At 42.4% G+C, this 24,918-nt stretch overlaps 1 protein-coding gene across 2 annotated transcripts in view; it reads left to right on the forward strand.

Annotated features, from left to right (window-relative positions):
• Nucleotides 1-24,918, forward strand: part of GNAO1 (G protein subunit alpha o1) — a 251,196-nt gene that overhangs the window by 181,710 nt on the left and 44,568 nt on the right. For both annotated transcript variants that reach the window (XM_031954533.1, XM_003757263.4), the window contains exon 4: nucleotides 20,730-20,890. In XM_031954533.1, coding sequence (XP_031810393.1) covers nucleotides 20,730-20,890 — 161 coding nt within the window. The remainder of the gene's footprint in view (nucleotides 1-20,729; nucleotides 20,891-24,918) is intronic.

The raw sequence follows: 24,918 nt of genomic DNA on the forward strand, positions 1-24,918 counted from the left end.
AAGATGATGATGATGGAGGAGGAGAAGGAAAAGAAGAAAAACTGAGAAGATGATGATGATGATGATGATGAAGGAGAAGGAAAAGAAGAAAAACTGAGAAGAAAGAAGAAGATGATGATGATGATGGAGGAGAAGGAAAAGAAGAAAAACTGAGAAGAAAGAAGAAGAAAGAAGAAGAAAGAAGAAGAAGAAGAAGAAGAAGAAGAAGAAGAAGAAGAAGAAGAAGAAGAAGAAGAAGAAGAAGAAGAAGAAGAAGAAGAAGAAGAAGAAGAAGATGATGATGGAAGAGGAGGAGAAGGAAAAGAAGAAAAACTGAGAAGAAGAGATGATGATGATGAAGGAGGAGAAGGAAAAGAAGAAAAACTGAGAAGAAAGAAGAAGAAAGAAGAAAGAAGAAGGAAAGGAAGAAGAAAAGAAGAAAAACTGAAGAAGAAAGAAGAAGAAAGAAGAAAGAAGAAGAAGAAGAAGAAGAAGATGATGATGGAAGAGGAGGAGAAGGAAAAGAAGAAAAACTGAGAAGATGATGATGATGATGAAGGAGAAGGAAAAGAAGAAAACTGAGAAGAAAGAGGAGGAAGAGGAGAAGGAAAAGAAGAAAAAATGAGGAGGAGGAGGAGGAAAAGAAAGAATGAGAAAAAGGAGGAAGAGGAAGAAGAAGAAAAAGAAGGCAGAAGAGGAAGAAAAGAAGGAAGAAGAAAAGAAGAAGAAGAAGAGAAAAAAATTGTGGGATATTAAGGTGAGGAAAGGAAAGAAGAACTGGAAAAGATGATGAGATGAGAGGAGGAAAGAGGCCTGGGAAAGAGGGAAGGGGAGAAGGGAGAATGGGAGGGGGGGGTGAGAAAGGGGGAGGGGGGGAAAGAAAGGCGAGGGGGAGGGGCAATTCAGAGGAGCGCAGCCCCCCTCTGCCAGGGCCTCTTCCCAGGCCCTGGCCCGAGCAACCCCGGCGGAGATCTTGCCCCAGGGGGCGCTGGGGGAATGAGCGCCTGGCCCCAAGCACCGGCGGAACAGGGCTGACGGAGAACTCCGGGTTCGCGGCGCTGGGTCGGCGGCGCCGGGAAGCGGCGGCCCGGGCCGGGCGCCTCACTAACCCGGGAGCGGCCGCGGTCGGGCCGGCCCGAGGCCCGCCCGCAATCTCGGCCGAGGGCCCGAGGCCCCGCAGGCCCCCGCGGCCGGCACCGGCGGGACCTTGGTCCCGAGCGCCTGGCCCCGAGAATCCTTCCGGCCGCTGGCTCGGGGGAAGGCCTGGGTCCCTGCGGCGGGCTTGGCCTGTGAGCGCCTGCCCCCTAGCGGACCAGGCGGCAGGTACAGGTTCGCCGACGCGAGAGCCGCGCACTCCTGGGAGTTTGGAGGAGCGGCCAGAGCGCCTTCGCGCCTTCGCGCCGGGCGCCGGAAGAAGCGGCCGCGGCCCGAGGGACGAGGGCGGCGCCGCAGGCCCGGGACACAGCAAGGCCCGGAAGAAGCGGCCGCGGCCCGAGGGACGAGGGCGGCGCCGCAGGCCCGGGACACAGCAAGGCTCCCGCCGCGGCCGGGGCACCCTCGGAACGAGCGAGGGCCTTAAGGCCCGCGCCGCCCGCTTGCTCTCCGTGGCCCTAAAAGAGAATCCCTCCGGGCCGAAGCCGTGAGCCGGGGGAGAGGCCCCGCGGGAGAGGCCCCGCGGGCGGAGCCGCCGCGTGAGCACAAAGAGAGAAGGCGGCCGGGGCGCGGCTGCAGTTCCCGTTGGGGCTCCGTGGTCAGCCTCCTCCTCAGAATCACAGCCTTAAACGCGCAAAGCAAAGCGCACGCGGCTATAAGGGAAGCTGCTGTGTTAAAGTGAAGCTGCAGGTGCCGCGCTCGCTCGTACACATCCGTGGGCCTTCGGGCGCCTGCCGAGAGCGCAGCGCAGCCCACAAAGCCCCGGCCTGGCGAGGAAAACGCATCTTCCCATCTTACATCTGCCCTCAGAAACTCACTGGCCGCGGGCCTCTGGGCGAGTCACGCGGCCGAACGTGGCTCTGAGCACCGTCTCGTGCGCCGTTTCCACACGCAGTGTCGCAGCCGCCACTCGCGGTCCCAGTACCCAGCGGGGCCACCCACGCCAGCCAAGAATCCCCCATCCAGCCCAGCCCCTTAATGCGGCAAATGAAGAAGATGCGCCCGCCCGAGTGGCTTGCCTGCTGAGGGCCACGCAGGAAGAAGCATTGTGGGATGCAGATTGTGATGCCGGAGCCCTTGCGCTAGGCCGTCGGAGCGTCCCACTGAGGCAGGCTTTCTCCCCGAGTGGAGGATTTCAAGCAAAGCCTGGGCAATTGTAAATGTCATGGGAGGGATTCCTGTTTGTGTAGCCTGTGCTACAGGAAGGCAGTGCGGCCTAGTGAATGGGAACCTGGAGTTGTCAGGAAAGCACGGGCTTGAATTCTACGAAGACAATTCTATTTAATGGGTATGAATTCTATTAAGAAATGTCTAATTAATGCGATAGTTGCCTTTGAGAAAATCACTTAGCCTTGCTGTCCGTATGATCCCATGACCTCTGAGGTCCCTCTCAACATAAGATTCTCTGATTTTAATCTGGCCTTTCCCTTTTACTAGTCTTCTAATCTTCCATCTCTGTGCTTCCTTATCTATAAAATTAGATGTTTAAGGGGAGCAGGGGAGGGACTGGATAATTTCTCAATTTTTTCCAGCTCCACATCCTATGATTCTTCAATAGATTAAAAAGATGCAAAGCTGCTATACCAATATATGAAGTATTTTTGTTGTCATTTTTCATTCATGCCTGGTTCTTGATTTTCTTGGCAAAGATAATGGTTTGCCATTTCCTTTTCCAGCTTATTTTATACATGAGGAAACTGAGGCGAACAGGGTTGAGTGGCTTGTCCAAAGTTACATACCTAGCAAGCGTGTAAGGTGGGATATGAATTCAGACTCTCCTGACTCTAGAACCAGCACTCTATTTATTGTACCACCTAGCTGCTCTATATAAGGTATAAATGATGTGGGGAAGATTCCTTTAAGATTCCCACCCCCTCCTAGTTAATGTATTACCCTTTAACTCACAAACCCTGGTCCCTTTGTATTCCAATTATCACAAGGGGTCCTCAAACTTTTTAAATAGGGGGCCAGTTCACTGTCCCTCAGACTGTTGGAGGACTGGACTATAGTAAAAACAAAGACTTTGTTTTGTGGGCCTTTAAATAAAGAAACTTCATAGCCCTGGGTGAGGGGGATAAACTTCCTCAGCTGCTGCATCTGGCCCACTGGCGTAGTTTGAGGACCTCTGCTAGAAGATCCAGGCCTGTCCCAGCCCCACCCAGATCTGAGCCAACTTTGGGACAACCCTCAAAAGCCCCTCGAGCTAAATCTCCCATTATAAAAGGGACATGCTGGGACCCCCTCTTTGCAGAGGTCCCGAACATGCTAGCCATGTCAGGACTTCCTGTCCACTGGACCCTCTGTCTGGTGCCCTTCTTATCTCTACTTTTGCCTATTTCCTTAACTATGCTTTAACCTTGCTTCCAAACCCAATAACAAACCTCTTTTATCAGTCTAGCTCTTTGGAGGGGATAAACGCCTTTATTGGGCACTCACGTCACTACTAGACTTCATTTGCCGCCGTATCCTTGCACCAAATCCAGGGAGGTTGCAGGGGAGCTCCATTTGACTCCCTGTACCCCAAACCTGCCACTAGACATCAATTAAACCCTAATTTCATTTAGGTACCCCAAATCTAGACCTCATCATTATTATGATTTGTTTTTTGTCATTTGTTATGTTTCTTCCTAGTAAGTAGTACTAAACCCTAAATTTTGAGTGGTTTCACTCCTCTCATGTAAAAAGGACAAAAAAATTGAGTATTCTACCTTACAGAAGTGAGTTTTTATTTTCATTTTAGCATTTTTCTCTTTGAGAAAAGATGCTGCCTTGCATACATTTGTCTTACATTAGGGCCAAGAGGATAATTAATGAGCAAATAAACACTGAAAAGTCATCTGAAAAACTCACTTGTTTGAAAAAAACCTTCAGTTAGTCATGTTGCAAAAAGCAATAATATTTTCTAAAATGTGAAAAGTCACTTACTAATTTATGTCTCAAGTTCTTCAATGTTTCTAAATGTGTGTTGAGGCAGAAATTCCATGCCAACTTCTCATAAAGTAAAAATTTTCCTTCGCCCCAAGGCACCCCCTGGTCCTGGACTGCCATTGTCTAAAGGTGATTGCTGTCTTCTGTCTCCCCGTCTTCATATCAGAGCCAATGTCAGCAGTGCCAAATTCAATGCCACTGGGACAGTGACTAGGGGAAATAAGCTTCCTGCTGCTGGCAGGAACTGACTGACATTGCTGTCTGCCTGCTGAGTGTGTCCACCTGTCTGTGAGGTCAATTAGCTTGACATGGCCCCTAACCATGGAACAGAAAGGACTAATACTGCCCATGATCTCCTGGGACTCCCAGGCACCATTATGTGTTTTCCAATTATTTTTCACAGCCAGTATTAATTTTCCTAATCCATACGGGGTAAAAAAAAAAAGTTTGCATAGCAAGTGGAGTTGGCTCTTAGCACAATTTTTTTATTATAGCTTTTTATTTACAAGATATATGCATTAACATAATTGTTAATGAGACACTAATACAACATTACACTAGAGGTTAGACTTGTAGATTGTTGAAGTTATAAAGGACCTGATAGTTCTTCCACTTCTTCAGGTATAGTTTACAGAGGAGGAAACTGAGGAACAAAGTGGGAAAGGGATTTGCCCAAAAGCGCACAATTAGTAAGTGGTGGGGCTGAGACTAGATGCTGAGTCTCTGGATTATATACCACATCTCACTAGACTATCCCTTCTGCAGAGTTCAGGGCTCATTAAGTAGAATCACAGAATCTGCAAGTTAGAAGGGAGCAGAAAGGTCAGCTACCCAATTCCCACCTGAGCAGGAGTCCCCCCAGGGGCAGCCCCACCAATGGGTCATCCCCCCCTGCTCGAAGCCTTTCAATAGCAGAAACCTACTCACCACAGAGCCAGTTCCATTTTTCCCTCACACATCAGTAGTTCGACAGTTTTGTGAACTCAGAGGCAGGGGTTACTCTATCAGTGCAGACCACAACCCATCCATGCTTTCTTGTCCAGCACATTTCCTTCAGTAAATTCTCCATGTGGGTATACCCAGGGGCCAGAAGTCTTTCTCTGAGTCTTGCATAGACATAGGCCCAACACTTGGACCATCGATCACATCTGCCATCCATCATTCTGACTGGAAGACTGACTCACCTCCCTTTCTGGTCATACATTTCCTTGATAAATAAGTAGCATGGGGAAGAATGGAATGAAAGAAGGAAGGGAAAAAAAAAAGATGGATGGATAGAATTTTTCTGTGTGCTTCACACTGTAACTACAAATACAAGCAAAAAGAAAGATAGCATAAAATACTGTGCTTGACTTAAAGTCAGGAAGAAGCGGATTTGAGTCCTGCCTCAGACTCTTATCATTTGTGTGACTGTGAGCAAGTCACTTCCACTCTTCTATAATATCTGTCTTATAGGACTGTTGAAATGTTTGAATGAGATCATGAACATCATTGATCATGTTTTTATACCACTTTTGTTCAAGTTGAAAACATTACAAGCTATTTAGACCCACTGTGCATCTTTCCATTACCTTATATGACAAAAACTTTTTCTTCCTCTGAGAATGTAATGTTTCATGGCTTGAAGTCATTATATAATGTCACTGGAGCAGGATTAGCTAATGCTAATTTTCCTCAACAGAGAAGTAAGGGACTCTGGGTACTAAATGCTATGCTTAGATTGTGGGTTGCTATATCAGTTGGTTTGCTAAATTGTTTTTCTTTGTCATGAAAGAAGAGTCCATGTCTAAACATAGATATAGAGTGAGGGGATAGAGGTAGGATGCTGGTAAAGGTCTGTTATTTAAAAAAGAAAAGAAATCATTGAAAACTTCCACTTAAAGAAAAAAGAATACTAATATTTAAAAAGCTGAATCTTTGGCAATCAGGGAACTACCTGACTATTGAAGACACTACACACTTTCCCAAATAGGGCAAGTTAATTATTCAATTCAGAGTCTAAGTATCTGTCCATATGCATTGTCTAATACATGTGTGTACATGTTTTAGACATTCACATATACATATATATTTGCTTATGTACACAAAATATATGTGTGCATATACATGCATATGTACAATATATGTTCAGACACAGGAGTTAAGTGGGCAGCCTATTTAAGTCAACATCATAGTCAGGACAATACACAGTTTTTACCCATCCTTGTTCTGGACACCAGATATTTTGATGGAATCTAAGTTGCATTAATTCTCTCTTACAGAGTTAGGGATATTCTGAACCACTCCCTACTCTTATTAGCGGAAATCAGAAGAACCTGTTTTCCCCTAGAAAGGCTACCTCATGGCCAGATCGATTTGTTTTTTTGTGAGGGAAGTTTTTGTTAGGGGTTTTTTTCTGGGGCACTGGGGAAATGATTCTGTTCTATGAGCTGACAAGAGTAAAACAATGCTCTTACTTGACTTTGTAGACTAATGGGGACTGAATCCTACAAAACCAGAGAGAGAGGAGAGAGAAGAGAAGAGAGAGAGAATGAGACTTGAGCACTAACTCATTCACCAGCAATGGAATATTCCAACCAAGAGGATCCCCTGGAAGGTTCAGATGGGGGACTGTCCAGACAAAGAAAGCCCTACTTTTCCCAGTGGGGATGAACATATGAAACTCCATCCCACCACTCCCCCACAGAAGTGAAAGTGGTTGAAAATATAAACAAATGACAGGCTTTTCCAAGGACCTAGAGATAGACATTAGAAATCATCTGTTGCAAACCCTTCATTTTACAAATGAGAAAACAGAGACCCAGAGAAATTCAATGATTTGCCCTATCACACGGGTATTAAATATTCAGTCAATTACTTAACATTTATTGAGTCCCTACTGAAATATTTCTAGGCATGGTACTATTCACTGGGGGTAGAAAGATAAAAATTAAACAGTCCCTGATTTTAAGAAGTTTACATTGTATCAGGGAAACAATATATACACATATAAGTAGAAACAAAATAAATATAGGGTCAAAGGAAGATAATTTCAGGGGGAGTTGGCAGTAGCATGGAAGCAGTTGGGAAAGGCTTCCTTCCTCTAGGATTTGAGCTTTGAAAGAAGCTAGGAATTCTAAAGATGGAGGTGAGAAGGGAGTATATTCCAGGAACAAGGACAGCCAGTGAAAAAGCAGGGAGATGAGAAATAGAATGTAATGTAGAGGAAGAACAAGAAGACTAATTTGGCAGGACACCAGAGTATATGTAATAAACTTAGAAAGGTGTCACAAGTTGTGACAGTCTTTGAACAGCAAACCAAGGGATTTTTATTTGATCCTAGAGACAAAAGGGAGCTCCTAGAGCCCTTTGAGCAATAGAAACAACTAATCAGACTTTGGCTTTAGGAATATCCCTTTGACAACTGTTTAGAATGTGAATTGGAGAAGGGAAAGGCCAGAAACAAAGGTAATGAAGGTCTGAACTAAGGTAGTATGCCCATGAGCAGAGAGAAGGGAACAAATGGGAGAAATGTTTAGTAAAATTGGCAAAACTTGACAACTGAATTAGATATGTGGAGTGAAAGAGATCGTGGGGTCGGGGTTGATTCCAACATTGAGAACACATGGTGAGCCAGGATTTGAAGTCAAGTTGTTTGACTCCAAATGTAGGATATGTTCCACTATACCTTGCTGCTTTCTGGAGCTATCCTAAAGAAGAGGATCACAGAGATTAAAGGTTAGTTAAGGACCAAAGTTAGGTATATCCTTAGCCTTTGGGGAATTGTGGAGGACCACTCCCCTTTCTACCACTACACATTGTTTGATATTTCCATAGATTACAAAACTCACCTAAACTGCTACTTCTGTATTTACTTAGCCCTTATAATCTGTTTATTGAGTGATACTAAAGAAGGGACATGGTTTTTGTCTTCAAGGAGCTTCTTATCTAATTGGAGGGGGAAAGCACATGTATGTGTTTTTAAAAAATCAACAATACTTTATCACTTACTATCTGGTTGTGATTTGGGAAAAATCAGACCTCAAGGAGAGAAAACAGTTCTTGATAGAATCACATGAATACAAGAACTAAATGTGTAACCAATGGAAGGGGCATTGGGTCTGAAGAAAGAGGAGCTGAATCCTGAGGAACTCACTATTCCTCTTTGGACCTCAGTTTCCTCATCTCTAAAATGGTACTGTTGGGCAAGCTGACCTAAGATCCCTTTTACCTTTTCCCAGCAGCATGCAGTTTAGTGTTCTGTACCATTGGGCTCTTGCTCATTCCACTGTGTCTGAGGAGTGGTAGCTCCCCTGACTGCCAGGGACTCTGAGCCCAAGCTACATCTCCCTCATGGCTACAGAAGGGACCCAGGCTAGGGGGCTGTCATGTCACTGAAGAGTGGGACGTGGTCAGGAAGACCCTAGAGGGAAGCATCAGAAGGCCAGTCTCCGTTATCATGCAGGAGCACCTGGCAAAACAGACCCCAGGCCTTGAGCTGGGGACAGACTGGGCAGAGATAATGAAGACTTCTCAGAGCAGCCCCCTCCAGCCCCAGACACAGCTCAGCCTCCTGCTGCTCACTGACAAGCCTGTTACACTAATTGCAGAGTGGGTTTCAGTAGCCACCTCTCAGCATAGGGCTCTGCACACTGAGCTAATTACTAGGTTCCAGCACCACATGGCTTCTCAGCAGGAGGCCACTTGCCCTATAAATCATCATCCATGAGCACCAGTTAAGTAAGACCAACCAGGGATGCCTCATAGTCCACAGGGCTACCCCTACCCCCATTTACTCCCAGGCCATCCCACTCCTACCAAGGACCAAGGACTACAAGGACAAGGATTCCCTTCTGTCTCTGCTACCCTCAAGATGGCCCTGATCCTCAGACAGGTGGCACAGTGGACAGAGCCCTGGCCTGGGGCCAGAGGACAGGATCTTGGGCTTCCACTTTCTTTCTCGGGGCCTCAGGGCCTATAAAAGAAAGGATTGGGTTGGGTTCTGGGTCCCTTACCGTCCTGTGATTTGTACCAAATAGTCTAGTGACAGAGGGTATCTGCTCTGAGACCAAGTTGCTCTCAAAGGGTAGAATTCACTTGTATCCCTTAGTTATTACCTGTATCTCCAAATCACATCTGGTTCCCAAGGTTACTTGGAGTGAGTCTGGAGAAGTGTTGTCAATAAGCAGAAGGTCTGCAGAGCGTCCCAGGAGTCCTTCTGCTCTAACATCTTTATGGATGACTTGCATAAAGGTATAAACGGCATGCTTATTAAATTTGAAGATATCACATCATTAGGAGAGTGGACAGCTAAAATGCTGGATGCAAGTGGCAGGACCCAGAAAGATCTCAACAGCCTAAAATATTAAAATAAGTCTACAAAGGTGAAATAAAACCGGGATAAATATAGTCTTGAACTGGAGTTCGAGAAATCAGTTTCACGAGTACAAGACTAAGTCAGATAACAGTTTGTCTGAAAATAATCTGGGAGTTTCAGTGGCCTGCCCATTCACTGAGAACAAATAGCATGATGTGGGAGCCAAAAAAGTCATGTAATCTTAACCTGATGAAAGCACACATGAGTTATTGTGTTCAAGGATATCTGGGAGAGAGTGCACAGAGGAACCGTGATCAGGTTTGTAAGAACTGGAGACCATGTCATCAGGAGAGGCTGAGAGAACTGGGGATGCTGAAGCCCAGGGAGGAGATTCAGAAGGGATACAATAGCTGACTTCAAGTATACAAAGGCCTATCATGTGGGGAAAGGAATAGATTTTCTGCCTGGCTTCAGATTGCAAAAGAGAGGAGCAGCAAGATGGACTTTTTACAGTGGTAGACTTTCCTAACAGAGTTACCTCAAACTTGAAAATGGGCATCTTGGCAGTTGTATTGGTGAACTTCAAGCAATGACTCTTTGGTCTCTCCTCAAGCATGGGATAGCAGGCATTCTTGTGTAAGTAAGAATTACATTAATTTGCCACTAAGGCCCTTAAGATTCTGTGATTCTGTAAAATCACAAAAGCAGGCTAGATCTTCAGAATTCCTGATTTGTCTCCCTGAGAAAGAAGTAATAAGACTCGCCAAAACTTTGATTAAATTCAATTTACTTCATTCAGCCAGTATGTAAATGATACCTAATATATGACCAAATTCAAGGTATTGTGAGAAAGTCAGAAAGTCACTGAGTTTGGAATGAAAAGTCTTGAATTTGAATTCCAGGGCTCTGCCACCTTAGTACATGGGGGACCCTACACAAAACTTTTAACCTCTAAGAGTCTCAGCTTTTTCCTCTGTAAAATGGTGGGATTGGGCTAAATGATGTCTAAAGTCCCTTCTAGTTCTAATTCCCTTGATACAGCTAAATAATGTTACAAATTTTAAATAGGTTCAAACTAAGGGTTTTAAGTGTCTATAGAAGTGGGAAAGTCAATTTGAAGATCTGAAGTAGTTAGAGAGGAGAAGTCTGACTTGAGATAGACCTTGAAGAAGAGATAGGTTTTGAATAAATGAAATGGAGGGATTATCCTTTGACATGTTGTGTTAAGGATGATACAAAAAACTCCACTAAGTTAATCCTATGTCACTTTCCCCACATTACCATGGAGGCCACAGAATGTTTCTAGTGGAAAAATTCTAGTCCATCCAAAATACAGCAATGGTGTTCATTAAGTAAAAGCCCAGAAGGCCAGGCCTAAGAAGTCTGTCTGTCTCCCTGTGTGTGTTTGTACATTTTTTCCTTTGTAGTGTGACCCAGATGACAGGAGACAGCAGAAGTCATAAACGGTACTGCCTCTACTAAGTGAGTCAGAGCTTTGAAGGGAAAGGAGAGTTGGCCACAAAATGGAGAAATCTCCCTTCTAGGCTGAGAGGAACTTAAGGGTAGCCTCAGTATGACACTATCCCAGCACTGGAGCTAAACGGGCTGAACAGCTTATCCTTCTTCATTTATTAATTTATTTATTGTTTTATTTATTTATTGTAATAGATGATTAATTTATTGATTCAGTCTCATGGTTCATTGGTTCAACTTCATGGACAGTCCCAGCCGGTCACTCTCTGCAAGGAGAATGGCTTCTTGGGGGTCACTCCGGCAGTGCTCAGGCCAGTATCCAGGCCAGTTGGCAAATCGCTACAAACTTTTTGCTTCTTCCTGTTTCTGAACCTGCCCGTGGGTCATTCTTGTCCCCTGGAATGTCCTCTTCCTCACCAGTCTTCCCCTCTCCTTCTTTGAAATTCTTGTTTCTTTGAGGGACATTTCCAAGTTACCCCCTTTGCTGTCATACCCTCAAACCTAGTCCATATGTGCACGTGTATATATAGCTGTCACACTACTGCCCGTGCTTAGTGTTTCATGCTTCATTAGCCCTATAATTTTTTTATACTCACACATACCTCATTGTATAAACACTCTTTTGGATATGTTCTTAGCCTCCCCTTAAGACTCTGAATATGAGAAGTTCAGAAAGCATGAAAAAAAATTGCTGGGTTAGGAGTCAGGAAACATAAGTGCTAATGCTCTCCCTCCCCTCTAATTTGCTATGTGACTTCAGACATATTATACCCCATTCTCTTGGCCTTAGTTTCTCCAGATGTAAATGAGCATCTTGAGCTCAATAGGATCTCAGATTTGGAAGAGACTTGAGAAAAATCATTGAGAACTTTTGAAACTCTGACTTTTGTGAGGGAAAGGTACAAGAAAATGGGATGTTTTGTCTTCAAATTTTAGGGGCTCAGAGGAATCATCCTCTTTCCCCCCTGAGGATTCAGGTGTTTGTCTGGCCTATTTGGAAGCCTGAGCAATCTCTCCAGAATCTTCAGGCGTTTTTCCACTCCTTTGGTTACCCAATTTAACAAATACACCTCCCTTAGAACAAGGCGTTCAAATGAAGGTTTTCAGAGCAGATAATTCTCAGAGCCAAGGAGCGCTCTACTGTTGGAGTTCTTGTTGTTTTTGTTGTTGGGCTGTTGTTGTTGCTGTTGTTGTTGTTGTTGTTGTTGTTGGGCTGTTGTTGTTGTTTTTTAAATGGATAGGAAGAAAGGTTGCTTCCTCTCTAGAAATCTGCCTTTCAGTTCATCCTACCCTGAATCTAGGAGGGAACCCAGGACACACTCAGAGCCAGCAGTGAATTGCTTCTGCAGCACAGCGTGTGACGGAGAAGCCACAGGCAGCTTCAGCTCCCCTGGGGCCCAGAACATTGACTCAGCAGCCTCCAGAGCCAAGCTGTTGGCAAGGAGCTCCTCCCGGACATCTGAGCTGAGACAGATAAACCTGAGCAAGTGGAAGGAAAGAAACTGCGTTAATGAATAACTGCAGTAACTGTGTCTTCCAACTGGACTGGAGTCTATTGATTACAGGCCCGTGTGCAGAGGCTCCTGGGGCAGCTGTACGCTGGGAGCTGTGGGCATCTGTGCCCAAGTGGTGTGCAGATTTAGGTTTTCAAGGACAGTCTCCCAGAATTGTTAAAAGCTCCTCAAACATTCCAGAGTCAGAGCAAAGCTCTGCGATCAGGACCAGTGGCTCTCCCAGCCTTCTTCAGCTATGAAAAGAAAGGACAGAGCTAAAAATTGCACCAGTTCCCCATGCCCCAGTGCAGCCCTCACTAAATACAATAGGGCCTCCTATCTTGGGCAAGTGAAGACATCACAAGCCTTCCAGATCCGGGAAAGAAGCCAATCTGAGACCTTAGATTTCTTCTGGGGCAATAGATCATTCCAGCAAAAAGCAGGTGCAGTAAATAGAGCACTAGGCCTGGAGTCAGGAGGACTCCTCTTCTCAAATCCAGCCTCAGACACCACTAGCTGTGTGAGTCTGCACAAGTCACTGAGCCATGTTTGCCTCAGTTTCCTCATCTGTAAAATAGGTTAGAGAAGGAAAGGACAAAGTGCTCCAGTATTGTCACCAAAAAAACTTCACCAAGATGATTGAGAGTCGGTTGTGACTAAATAACCTCTGATAAGATTGACAAAACATGAATTCAAGTCCTAGCTCTTCCATTTACTGTCTGTGTAACATTGCTGCATCTCTCTGGGCCTCTTTTTCTTCATCAGTAAAATGAGGGAATTGGACAAGATGGTCATTATTATCTCTTTGAGCTCAAAATCCTGTAATCCTAAAACAGACCAAAGAATCAAAACCTAGAATCTTAGGAGATGAGCACTGGACACTGGCCTGTGAGCACCTAGGGATGATTTGCTAAGTGGACATGATTTTCTCCAACTCAGTTTCCATGTAAAGACAAGCTAGGTTCTGAGAAGCCCAGTAGAGAAATCTGGAGGTATGGTGGACTTCTGAAACCCAAATAACATCCCAAGGCCCTGAGAAGTGGTACTTCACAGCTCAGAGAACACCTCAAAAAGAATAATTTTGTCAGGAGACTTGAGTTTAAATTCCAGCTCTGCTACTTACTTATTACCTGTGTAATCTTGGACAAGATCTTTTAACTACTTTATGTTTATTTGTGCTCTTTATAAAATGTATTCCATGTGTTTATATATATATGCAAATATATATACTTATTCTCTGTATATATTTATCAATCAACAATTTGGCCCTTGTCAGGCACTATGGATCCTACTTTGCATTTATTTGTATTTGCTTTCTTTATTTTTATTCTCTGTGTTTATATATAGGTAGATATATTCATAGTATATATATTTATACATAAATTCTACATAGATATCATCTATAGATACATATATATCAACATTATATATCAATAATTTGATACCTACTATGTGTCAGGCACTGTGGTTACTACTTTGTATTTATTTGTATTTGTTCTCTTTTATTCTATATATATATATGCATAATACTTTGTATTTATATGCATATGTATACATACTTTTTTATACTCATTTATATCTATCATCTATATTTATTATATATACATAGTTATTTAAAATATAGTTATGTGTACAAAATATATAGAGATGCATTATAGATACAAAAGACATATATGTATACAGAATACATATATATAGACTAAACATTTTTATTTTATATATTTATATTGTTCTCTTTATATTTATTCTATGTATATATTGAGAAAGGCATACTACTTTGTATTTTTTATATTCATTCTGATCATATTTATTCTTTATAATATTCTCTATATATACAGAATATTCTATAGGATTCATTCTGTATACATTGTATTTTCTGTTTAATTTATCCTATAGATATAGATATTCAATATATTTATGCATATATGTATATCCTCTACATATATACATATACAGAATAAACAGAGAACAAATCAGTACAAAATGGTACAGTTGGTACCTAATAAATGCTTTTTGATTAATTGTACCTTTGACCTCACTCTCTTTATCTTTTCCCTCTTTAAAAAGGGTTACCAAAGTACTTTACATTTCTGAGGGAAATGGAAAACCAAGGAGCTGAGAATGCTCCTGTCCATTGATGGTTGGAGTGACTAAACCTTGAAGGGATGAAGAGGTAGCCTTGTGTCACAGAATAAACACTCACACAGCAGTCAGAAGACCTAGGTTCTGGTCCTGATCCTGCCACTGAATGGCTGTGTAATTTGGACAACTCACTCTCCTCTGGGTCCATTCTTCCCAAGCTGACATCCCCAAATTCCATGAATCTAGCTGAAAGGATAAGCAGGGGAGGACAGGATTGGTGCTAAGTTGTTTGGGCAGCACTTCCCTTCTGCAATTTCCAGTATTCAGTGCAATCACAACCTGGCAGACTGTTTGTTGGAACTTCACAGGCCACTTACCTTTTATGCAGAATGCTTTGTGAGCTGTTAACCTTCCAGGTGTGGGTCTCATCATTCATCCTTTCCTTTGTTCTAAAAGGAAGGAGTCCAAGGAAACCCTTTCTTAGTCTTTAGCTTCCTCCCACCTACTTCTCCATTCCGGACATGGCATTCACCTAATGGAAGGGTTGGTTTGGAAATAATTAGCGAGTTGAATGGTTCACCGTCTTCTGAAGGCTTTGTACTCAGTTCACTTCAGGTCTTGGAGAGTTTCTCTTCTTGGAGCATTGCGCTAGGTGCTGGGATCAGATACAAAGATGCATAAGATAGGATTCCTTCTCTCAGGACATTTATTGTCTCATGTGTATATGTTGGGGGGCAGAGATCTGATATATAAACCATTTTAATTTAGTTCCATTTAATTCACCAGTTCCTACTATCATTTGCTGTTTTAATTCCTTTATATACAAGGCAAAATGAGATATGGTCAAAGAAAATCTAAATAAAATTCTGTGAGATCACTGAAGAGAAAGTGAACATTTTCAGCAAAGGGGATGGAGATGGGAAGTTGGGAAGAACGGGCTGGGAGATCTTCATGGGGGAGGTGGCACCTGATCCTGACTTCCAAGGAATAGTTATTTATATTATAAAATCAGTGTTGTGGCCTGCCTAGCTCCCTGTTTTTTCATCTTTCTAACTTTCATGGCTCAGCCCCCTCATCTCTCCCTTGCAGATTCATCCTTATCCTAGAAGCTCTGATCAATCAATCCAAGTCCTTAGGAGGAAGAATATAAAGGAAGATAATCAAATTTTCCTGTGGTAATTGTCCATATTTGGCTGATAGTTCAGATTGGCTGATTGTCCAGATTGGCTGGCTACTACAAATGAATATTATCTTAACTAGACTTTCACTGCAAAAAGACAAACACTTCTATAACTCCCTAATGAGTCATACTATTCTACAATATTCCCAGACCTCTAATCTCTCCTCAAATCTCCCTTAGCACCCCATCACCTCAATCCTCACCTCATTGTATTCCCTCTCCCCCCAAAAAAGACCAATCTGTAAAAAATCTCTTCTCTCTCCTCTTCACCTCAAATCACTGGGAGGAAAATGGAAGGAGATGTCTTCATTCTGTCCTCCTTTACCCCAGCCTAAGATGAAGAAGTAACCCTTCTCCTTAACAAAGCCAACATAAACTTTTGATCCCTTAGCAGTTCTCCAGCAAACTATTCCACTATTCATACTCTTTCTTATCTTCAATTTCTTCCTTTCAAGTTCCTTCTTCGTTCCTACCCATAAATATGCTCGTATCTTCCCCAGATTAAAAAAAAAAATTCACTTAATTCTATCATCCTACTAGCCATTATCTTATATACTCCTTCCCTTTCTTGATTAAATTACTTAAGAAAATCATTTATTCTTAGTACCTCTACTGCCTCTTTGCCCACTTTCTTCTAAATCTGACTTCTAACCACCTCATTCACCTAAAACTTCTCTCTCCAAAGTTACCAGTGATTGCTTAATTGCCAAATCTAATGACTTTTTCTCAATCCTTATCCTTTTTGACCTCTCTGTAGTATTTCACATAATTAATCACCTTCTCCTCCTGGATCCTTGCTTCTCTCTAGGTTTTCATGATACCAATAGCTCCTGGTTCTCTTCCTACCTGTCTAACCACTCTTCCTCAGTCTCCTTGCTGGTTCCTCATCCACAGTATGCTCCCCTATGGCTGGCCTCCAAAATTCTGTCCTGGGCCAATTTCCATTCTGTTTCTTTACTATTTTGCTCTAGTAGGCTCAATATTCATCTCTAGACAGTTGATGACCAGATCAGTATATCCAACCCTAGTCTCCCTCTTGAGCGATAGCCACCCATCTCCAACTGCCTCTTGAACATCTCAAACTAGATTTCTGTTAGTCTTCTTAAACTTAACATGTCTAAAACAGAATTCATTATGCTTTCTCCCAAACCTCCTGCATTTCTGAATTTCCCTATTACTGTTGAGAATACCATAATCCTTTCCCCACAATCTCAGTATCATCTTTGATTCCTCACTCTCTTTGACCCAACATGTTCAGTCCATTGCCAAGTCTTACTGTTTCTACTTCACAATATCTTTTGTATCCATTTCCTTCCTCCCCTCACACCTTCATAGCCTCTCATCTGAATTACTTCAATAGCTTCCTCACTGGTCTGCCTGGCTCCATCCTCTTCCCTGGTCCAACTGACTCTCCCTTTACCTGCCAAGGTGATTTTTCTAAAGTTCAAGTCTATCCACATCACACCCTTGCTGAAAGAGCTCTGGGAGCACGAAGGACTTCCAGGATAAAGTTCTCTGGCGTTTCCATTCTTCTTTCACTTTATACACACACACACACACACACACACACACACACACCCCAGAGATCATTAGTCTGTTTGCATTGCATTTACTCAAACACAACAATCCACTCTCAGGTTTGCACTAACTGCCCCTCACGGCTGAAATGACCTGCCCTCTCTTCTGCTTTCTTTATATTTGATCCCAGAGGTCCTTGAGTGCTACTAGAGCTCCCTGAGCAAGAGTGTGACAAGGATAGACTTGAATTTCAGAAAAATCACCTTGTCAGGTGAAAGGAGAATCAGCTAGACCAGGAAAGAGACTGGAGGCAGGCAGACCAATTAGAAAGTTAATATATCTAGTTTTTTTTTACATGTTGTCTCTGGGCTCATACCCTCCACCCCCCTGTAATGTATATTCCTCAAAAGTAGGGATTGTGGAATTATTTTATTTTGTTTTTCTTTGTATCCTCTGTATTTAGGATAGTACATGGTACATAGTAAACGCTTGCTATCTGCTTGCCTGACTGATTGATCAAACTATTTATCTTTCTCATTCTGCTCTAACCTGAGTACTCCAGTTCCCCAATAAATGGATTCCTGCCTTCAGCCCAGGAACCTTTAATATCTGGGTGTCCTGTCTAGTCCCTAAATCTCAACCAGTGTCTATCTAGCCTGTATTTTATTTATCTCGTTTCAAAAAAACTTTTGGTAAAACAGAAAAAAAAAAAAAGAACCTTTACTATGGTCATCATGTTGTGGTGAAAAGAACACTATTTGAAAAAAGAGAATCTGGCTTCCAATCCTTACTCTGATTCCATCTGTCCAATCTTCTCCTTTTATAGATGAGGAAGCGGAGACAAAAAAGAGGAGGAATGGTTTGCCAGGCTTTTTATCCAGCTTTTCTGACCCTGAACACAATATCTGGGGGTTGTGTTTTTCCCCCCACCACACCATGGTGTTTCTATGGCTCCATGCTGCCTCTTTCTCACACTTAAAGAATAAAGATCCAAGACTCCCAATAGACTTTCAGATAAAAAATGCCATCTGCATCTAGAAAAAGAACTACAGAGATTGAATGTAAATCAACACATGCTATGTTCACTTTTTTTTCTGTTTTTCTTTCTCTCCCTTTTGTTCTAATTTTTCTCTCCCAATGATTCATAAAGCAATGTGTATTAAAAATAAATTAATTAGTGGCAGCTAGTTGGTGCAAGGAATAGAGCACCAATTCTGAAGTCAGGAGGATCTGAATTCAAATCTGGCCTCAGACATTTAACACTTCCTAACTGTGTGACCCTGGTTAAGTCACTTAACTCCAATTTTCTCAGCAAAAGCAAATAAAATAAAATAAAATAATTAATTTTTTTAAAAAGAATAAGGAAATTAAGAGTAGGCTGTCCAGACAAGGAAAGTTAGAGGGAGATTAGAAGGGAGACCAGGAGTGTGGCCAGAGAGAGGAAGATCAATCAAGACAAACCAACATTTGCCTCAGCTTTACCCAGGGTCACATAGCTGATACCTGGTGGATGGATCCAGGATTTGAATCCAGGTTTTCTATCTCCCAGTCCTTGGCCCTCATGATCCCAATACTGGCTCCACTATCCCAGCTGGGATAGCCTAAGCATGTTTCTCTTGCATTAAATCCACCAGAAATCTTTAGAAAATAATTTTTCCTTTTCATAGGAAAATTTTTTGTGATCTGATACAAAGTGTAGAAAGAACTAACTATACAGTATATATATATGACTTCAAAATATGTTAATGAAAAGAACAACAAAAACAAAACAACACAGAATGCTAATGTGATTATAATGACCAAACCTGACTCCAAAGAGGAGATGAAAAAATATACTTCCCTTCCTTTTCAGAGTTGAGGATCTGTGGTGTGCTACATTGGAAATACAATCAGACCCTAGAAACAGCTATGCTGTCATCCAATGGATGACTGCCTGGATAAAGGAGAAGGAAAGCTATATTCAGAAATGAAAAGCATGGAAAAACAAGAAACATCAATAAAAATGTAAAATATAGAAAATAACAAATCAACAGTTCTACTCATTGAAAGCATAAGGATCATTGTTCTTCAAAACAATGACCATGACACATTGCTTCTCAATCCCATTCTATCTTTGACATAGGCAGTATAGTCTTTCAGAGGATTCAGATATGAAAAGGATTTCCAATATTATTTAATACATCCTGTCATTTTTCAGATGAAAAAGCTAAGGCCCATGCAGTGAAGGGACATGACTTGTCAAAGATCTCACAGATAATGAGTAACAGAGCCAGTATAAATCCAGTATTAACTTCAAATCCATCATTCTTTCCACATAACCAAGAAGTTGTGTCCCCACTTATTTTGCAGAGAAGAAACTGGAGATTGAGTAACACAGTAGAATCAAACTCAAGTCCTCTGATCCAGATTTAATATGCTTTCTATGAAAACAGATTCAATTTGTTTGTTGCAGAAAATATGGAATTTGGAGTCAAAGAACCTGACAAAAAGAAGTATAAAATTTAGCTAATGTTCCCATCCTTGTGGAGCTTCTAGTCTCATAGGAGGATCCAATAACAAAACAAATGTTATATGAAAATTGTTCATCAATTGTTATTGATGTTGTTGTTCATCGTTCATTTTCAAAGAGTATGGCCAATAAGATCACATGTGATATCTTGTGTGTGAATTGGATTTATCACTTAGAAACAAAATAAATTATGATATAAGGTCTGATGAGTAGGATTGTTATGGTCCCAGAGTATCAAGAAAATTCCCTGGAAGAAAAAGCATTTTAATAGGGTTTCAGAAAATAGATAGTATAAAGGATGAATAATAAGTGAAATAGGTGAACTCATTGCTCAGTCTTTTCACTTGTTTCTGACTCTGTGACCTCATCTGGAGTTTTCTTGGCAAATATTCTGAAGTGGTTTGGCATTTCCTTTCCCCAGCTTATTTTACAGATGGAGAAACTAAAGCAAAATAGTGTCTAGTTTTAGAGTTTGTCCTGTTTTTATAGTAGTCTCCAAAGTTTGAAGATCTCAGCATCATGGGGGCACTGAATTTGGAGTCAGGGGATCTGCATTCAGAATTTTTCCTTTGTCAGTTATAAACTGTGTAATCTTGGACAAAGCACTTCCCCTCCTGTGACTCAGATTTCACATCTAAAAATTAACTTAACTTGAATGACTTCTAAATTATTTTTAAGCTCTAAATCTATGGCCTACAGCCTGTGATCTGTTTTTTTTTCCGTCTGGCTATAAATTTTGTGGCCATACTCATGACTAACAAGGTTGTTTGACAAACAAAAACATCCTCCATTGCCAGGCAAAGAATGGACAGTTCATAGTTCCTGTTCAGGAGAAGTATAAGGAAGTTGCCATCCCCATTTGGTGCCTGGAAGTCAATGAAGTCTTTTCCCTATTGGCTGGTTCCAGGGATGGTGAAGGCTTTCACTGGAAGAGTCGCTCCCGGCCCCTGCCTGTGGCCTGGTCTCAGACTTTACCCTGGCCATGTAAGATGCTCCTCCGGAGCTGCCCTCTGTCCCTGAAGGAAGCAGCCTGGGCCAGTGGGAGGAGGGGACGCTGCTGTGGGGCTATTTCAGTGTGTCCCTACTGACCTACCCCTGCTTTGTTTGCTCTCCTCACAGGCTGACGCCAAGATGGTGTGTGATGTGGTAAGTCGGATGGAAGACACGGAGCCCTTCTCTCCGGAACTGCTCTCCGCCATGATGAGACTCTGGGCAGACTCTGGAATACAAGAATGTTTCAACCGTTCCCGAGAATATCAGCTTAATGACTCTGCCAAATAGTGAGTGTCCCATGGCATCGGGGCGGCTGTGGCCACAGAGCAGGGAGATTCGGGAGAGTCCTATCAGCTGTAACAGCAGGAAAAGCCAAATGGGGTCGGCCTTGGAAGGGGGAAGGGGTCCCAGACAGGCAGAGACGGTGGAAGTGAGGAGAAGGGAAATTTAAAGTCCTGTCACATGTTAATACTACACAGTGCAGAGTATGTCAAAACCCAGAGATGGCATAGAGCTCAGCAACCCTATTTCTATTGAGGACCCCTAGCAAGCAGGAACCATGTAAGGAAAAAAAAAACCCAAACCTCTCTTATGGTGATCTATTTATTTTCAAGAACATGTGAAACTTTCCATATCCACTTAGTTATAAATATAATGCTAGGGACCATGAAATTCTAATAAAGAAAACTGCTAAGAAATGAAAGCACACATTTCATTTCTACAACTAGGTAAAGGGAGAAAAAAGAAGAGAAGAAACGGAGAGAGGAGTCAACAGAGACAAAGAGAGACATACACACTCATCTAAGCTATTTAAGATAGCATTACTAAAGACTTAAAAAAAAAAAAAAAAACTTTAAAATCACAGAATCCTTGAGATCATAGATTTAGAGCTAAGAGGAACCAGAAAAAACATCTAACCCAACCACTTCATTTATAGATTGAGTTGCGTTTTTGTAGTGTTGTCCATAAATGGGTATCTCCTTTTCACACTTTACAAGCTGGATAAAATCAAACTAAGGATCAGATCTACCCTTTGGACTGCAGGTCTCAAATCCCTGGCACGAACTCATTGTAACTAATGACTTTAAGATAAAATTCTGCTATCTAAATTCCCAAAAAGTTCATCAATATACCCTAGGAGCTCTGGGGCCTGGTAACAGCAACATAAATACATTCAAACTGAAACCCTATCAACCAAGTATATCCCAACAACATTAATCCAAGTCACCTGAAAATAACTTAACCTGAATCCAGTACTTGATACATAGTAGGTCTTGTAAAAATCTGTAAATGATTTTTGATCTATCTTCCCCCCACCTTTACCCATTCATCATTGTCCAAGTATATAATGTATCCTGACAGGGATGGTACTTCATTGTAACAAGTAGTCAAAAAGGGATTTCATTGAGGCAGAGAACACCTCTGTAGACTTAGACCTTTAACAGCATTAGCTTGTCACTCCCACAAGACCAGTTCTTCAAGTCACTGCCCAGTGGACCCACAGAGGTGCTCAGGTTATTTATATCACCCAGAGCCCACTGCCAATGCCAGAATTGTGGGTACCAGATCCTGGTCTTAAACTTGAGTTCCATGACATGCAGACAATGTCTCCACAGAAAAGGGAGACTGCAGCTTGCCCCTTTGTAATGGCACCTCTGATAACAATATTGTGCTGGACAGGTTTAATAGTCCACCCTGAAGGGATATCCTAGACAGGGTGAGTGGATTAGCCTGGAGCCATTAGGTGGTGTTTTGTAACATACAACCTCCCTCTTCTGCACATCTTAATCTGCAACATGTCAGGAGAGAATTCATGATTTTCATGTTGTAATACACTCCTGTCCTAAAGGTTTTTTCACAACATCTGCTCTAATCAAAACATCTGATTCCCTGAAATACCCAAGGACAGCCTTTAACTTGGGGTGGTGATGCCTCAGGGGTTCTGTCTGGAAGATGTTTGATCCCCTTGCCCTCCACCAAACCCAACATCCTTGTAAGTTGATCTGGAAACATAAGGAGGAGATTCAAACCATAGACTCACAGAGCTGAGAGGATCCCTAAGGCACAAAATTTTAGAAAGTGGAAGCAACCTTAGAACTTAAAATGTCAGTGCTCAGAGACTCTGGAGACCATCTGGCCCACCCCTCTCATTTGAGATGAAGAGAAAAACTTACTTGTCTGACATCATATACTGAGTTAGTGAGAGAACCAGGACAGGGACCCGGGCTTCTTATTAATCCAAGCCTCATTCTGAGCCCCCTGAGCTCATGCTTTAGACCCCAGCCCTACCCCACTAAGCAGTGGCTTCATAATTCCCTTCGGGGTCAGCAGTAACACAGTCATGCTCGGAGAGAATCCCTCTCCTTCTGGGATTCAGACTGACTGCCTCTTGGAAACACCATCACGGAAAACACTTGACTAGCTGGAGAAGACCAGGACCAGTTCTCAGAGCCCCCGACTGTGTTCCACAAGGATCCCCACCCTTTCCTCACATGTCTCTTCCTGCCTTCTGGGGCCTCATCCTTCCCTCAACCCTCCCTCTCTTGGTGCTTTCTCCTTCCCCTTCTGTGCTGTAAGAGGAATTTGCTCTAGGCTGTGACTCATGTCTCCAGAGCCCTTCCTGAGCCTCCAACCACGCGGTGCCATGACATGCAGTATCGATAACATTACGCACGAGCAGGCCCTGCCCATGAGCCAGGAATCTAAACGGCACGGTCCCAGGATACCCTGGGGAAAGTGGAGGGAATACGGTTCTGGAAACAGCAGCTGCTGGGAAGTGCAAATTGTACAGCAACTACTGAAGTTAAAAAAAAATCCTCCCCCAAATTAGAGCCGACTTACATCTAGTCGCCGGCAACAGAGGGCTTTCTGCTCCATCTTACATCAGCTATGGGTGCTCAGCTTGTTGCTAGAAGAGATGCTCACAGACTGAAACAGGAGGACACGGCATGAGTCACCTCTGATCCTTAGCTGCCCAGAGCAAGACCAGGACCAGACTGGATTTCTGTAGTTAAACAAATTCAACTTGGGAGCAGTGCTCAGCAGTGTATGAACGTGGACATGTAGTCCTTGTAGGGGCCAAAGAACTGTGATCTCTCTTCAGCCTAGAATCTATCCCTGACTGTTCCCTGCCGGTGAAAAGCCCGTTCTCTGCCCAGAGTGTGCCCATTGGTGGGCTAGTTTCTGGCCTACCAAGGGTAGAGTAGCCTTGCCAGAATTCACAGCTAGGAACAACTGCCCTCCATCAGTGAATTAGACTTATCCCCCCCACCATACTTCTGTCGTCTGGTTAGCCCAGGTTTGAAATTTCTGTTTGTTGGAGCAGCTAAGTTCAAATCCTGCCTCTGACCCTTAGTAGATTTGCAATTCTGGCCAAGTCACTTAGACCCCATTGGCTCAGATGTTTGTTGAAGTGAATGAAAAAAGCATTTATTAAGTGTGCTTACTGTGTGCAAAATACTATACTAAGAATACAAATAGAAAAAAAAATAAATAAAAAGAATCCCTACTCTCATGATACTCATATTCCAGTGGGTTGAAATCTGATGACAGGAGACCTAGATTCCAATTCTGGCTTTGTCACTGGCTTTTTGTATGACCAAAAGCAAGTCAAGCTTTTTGGATTTTAGTTCTTTCATGTGTCAAATAAAGAGAATCCCTGACTGATCAACTCCAGAGAGGTCCTGTGGGTAGTGATCAAATGAAGTAGTGCATGAGAAAGAGCTTTGGAAAATATACAGCTCTATTCAAATAAAACATTATTATAAAAATAACAGTTATGATGCCTTACATTTCTGAAGTGCTTTAAGCACTGAAGGTTTAGAACTGCCTTATGAAATCGTGAGTTTCTCCTCACTGGACATCTTTAGACCAAGGCTGATGACCACTTGTCAGGTACAGATTGGACTCTATCTCTGCCTTTTAATTCTGTATTCAGTGTTTCCATGTTTCTAGTTGTTATTTTCTTCACAATAGCCTCATGTGGAGGGTAGGGTGAATTTTATTATACTCATTTTATGATGAAAAAACTGAATTCACAAAGACTAAGTGAATTGTCCTAGAGCTCATATATACTCACCTCTGGCATTCTGACTTCAAGTCCAGTGTTCTTTCTGCTATATCATGATTCCTCATTCTTTATCACTTATTAGCTTATACTTATATAGTTCTTGTGTGCTGTTATTTTGTTCTGAGCCCTTAGCTGCTATTAATATATGTATGTAAATATCTATAAAATCTGTGAAATTTATCATTTCAAAAAGCCTATTTATAAAATAAAAATATTTAAAGTATCCTGTTAAATGGCTAAAGGGAT

Source organism: Sarcophilus harrisii, chromosome 2 (assembly GCF_902635505.1).
Source record: "Sarcophilus harrisii chromosome 2, mSarHar1.11, whole genome shotgun sequence".
NCBI lineage: Eukaryota > Metazoa > Chordata > Mammalia > Dasyuromorphia > Dasyuridae > Sarcophilus > Sarcophilus harrisii.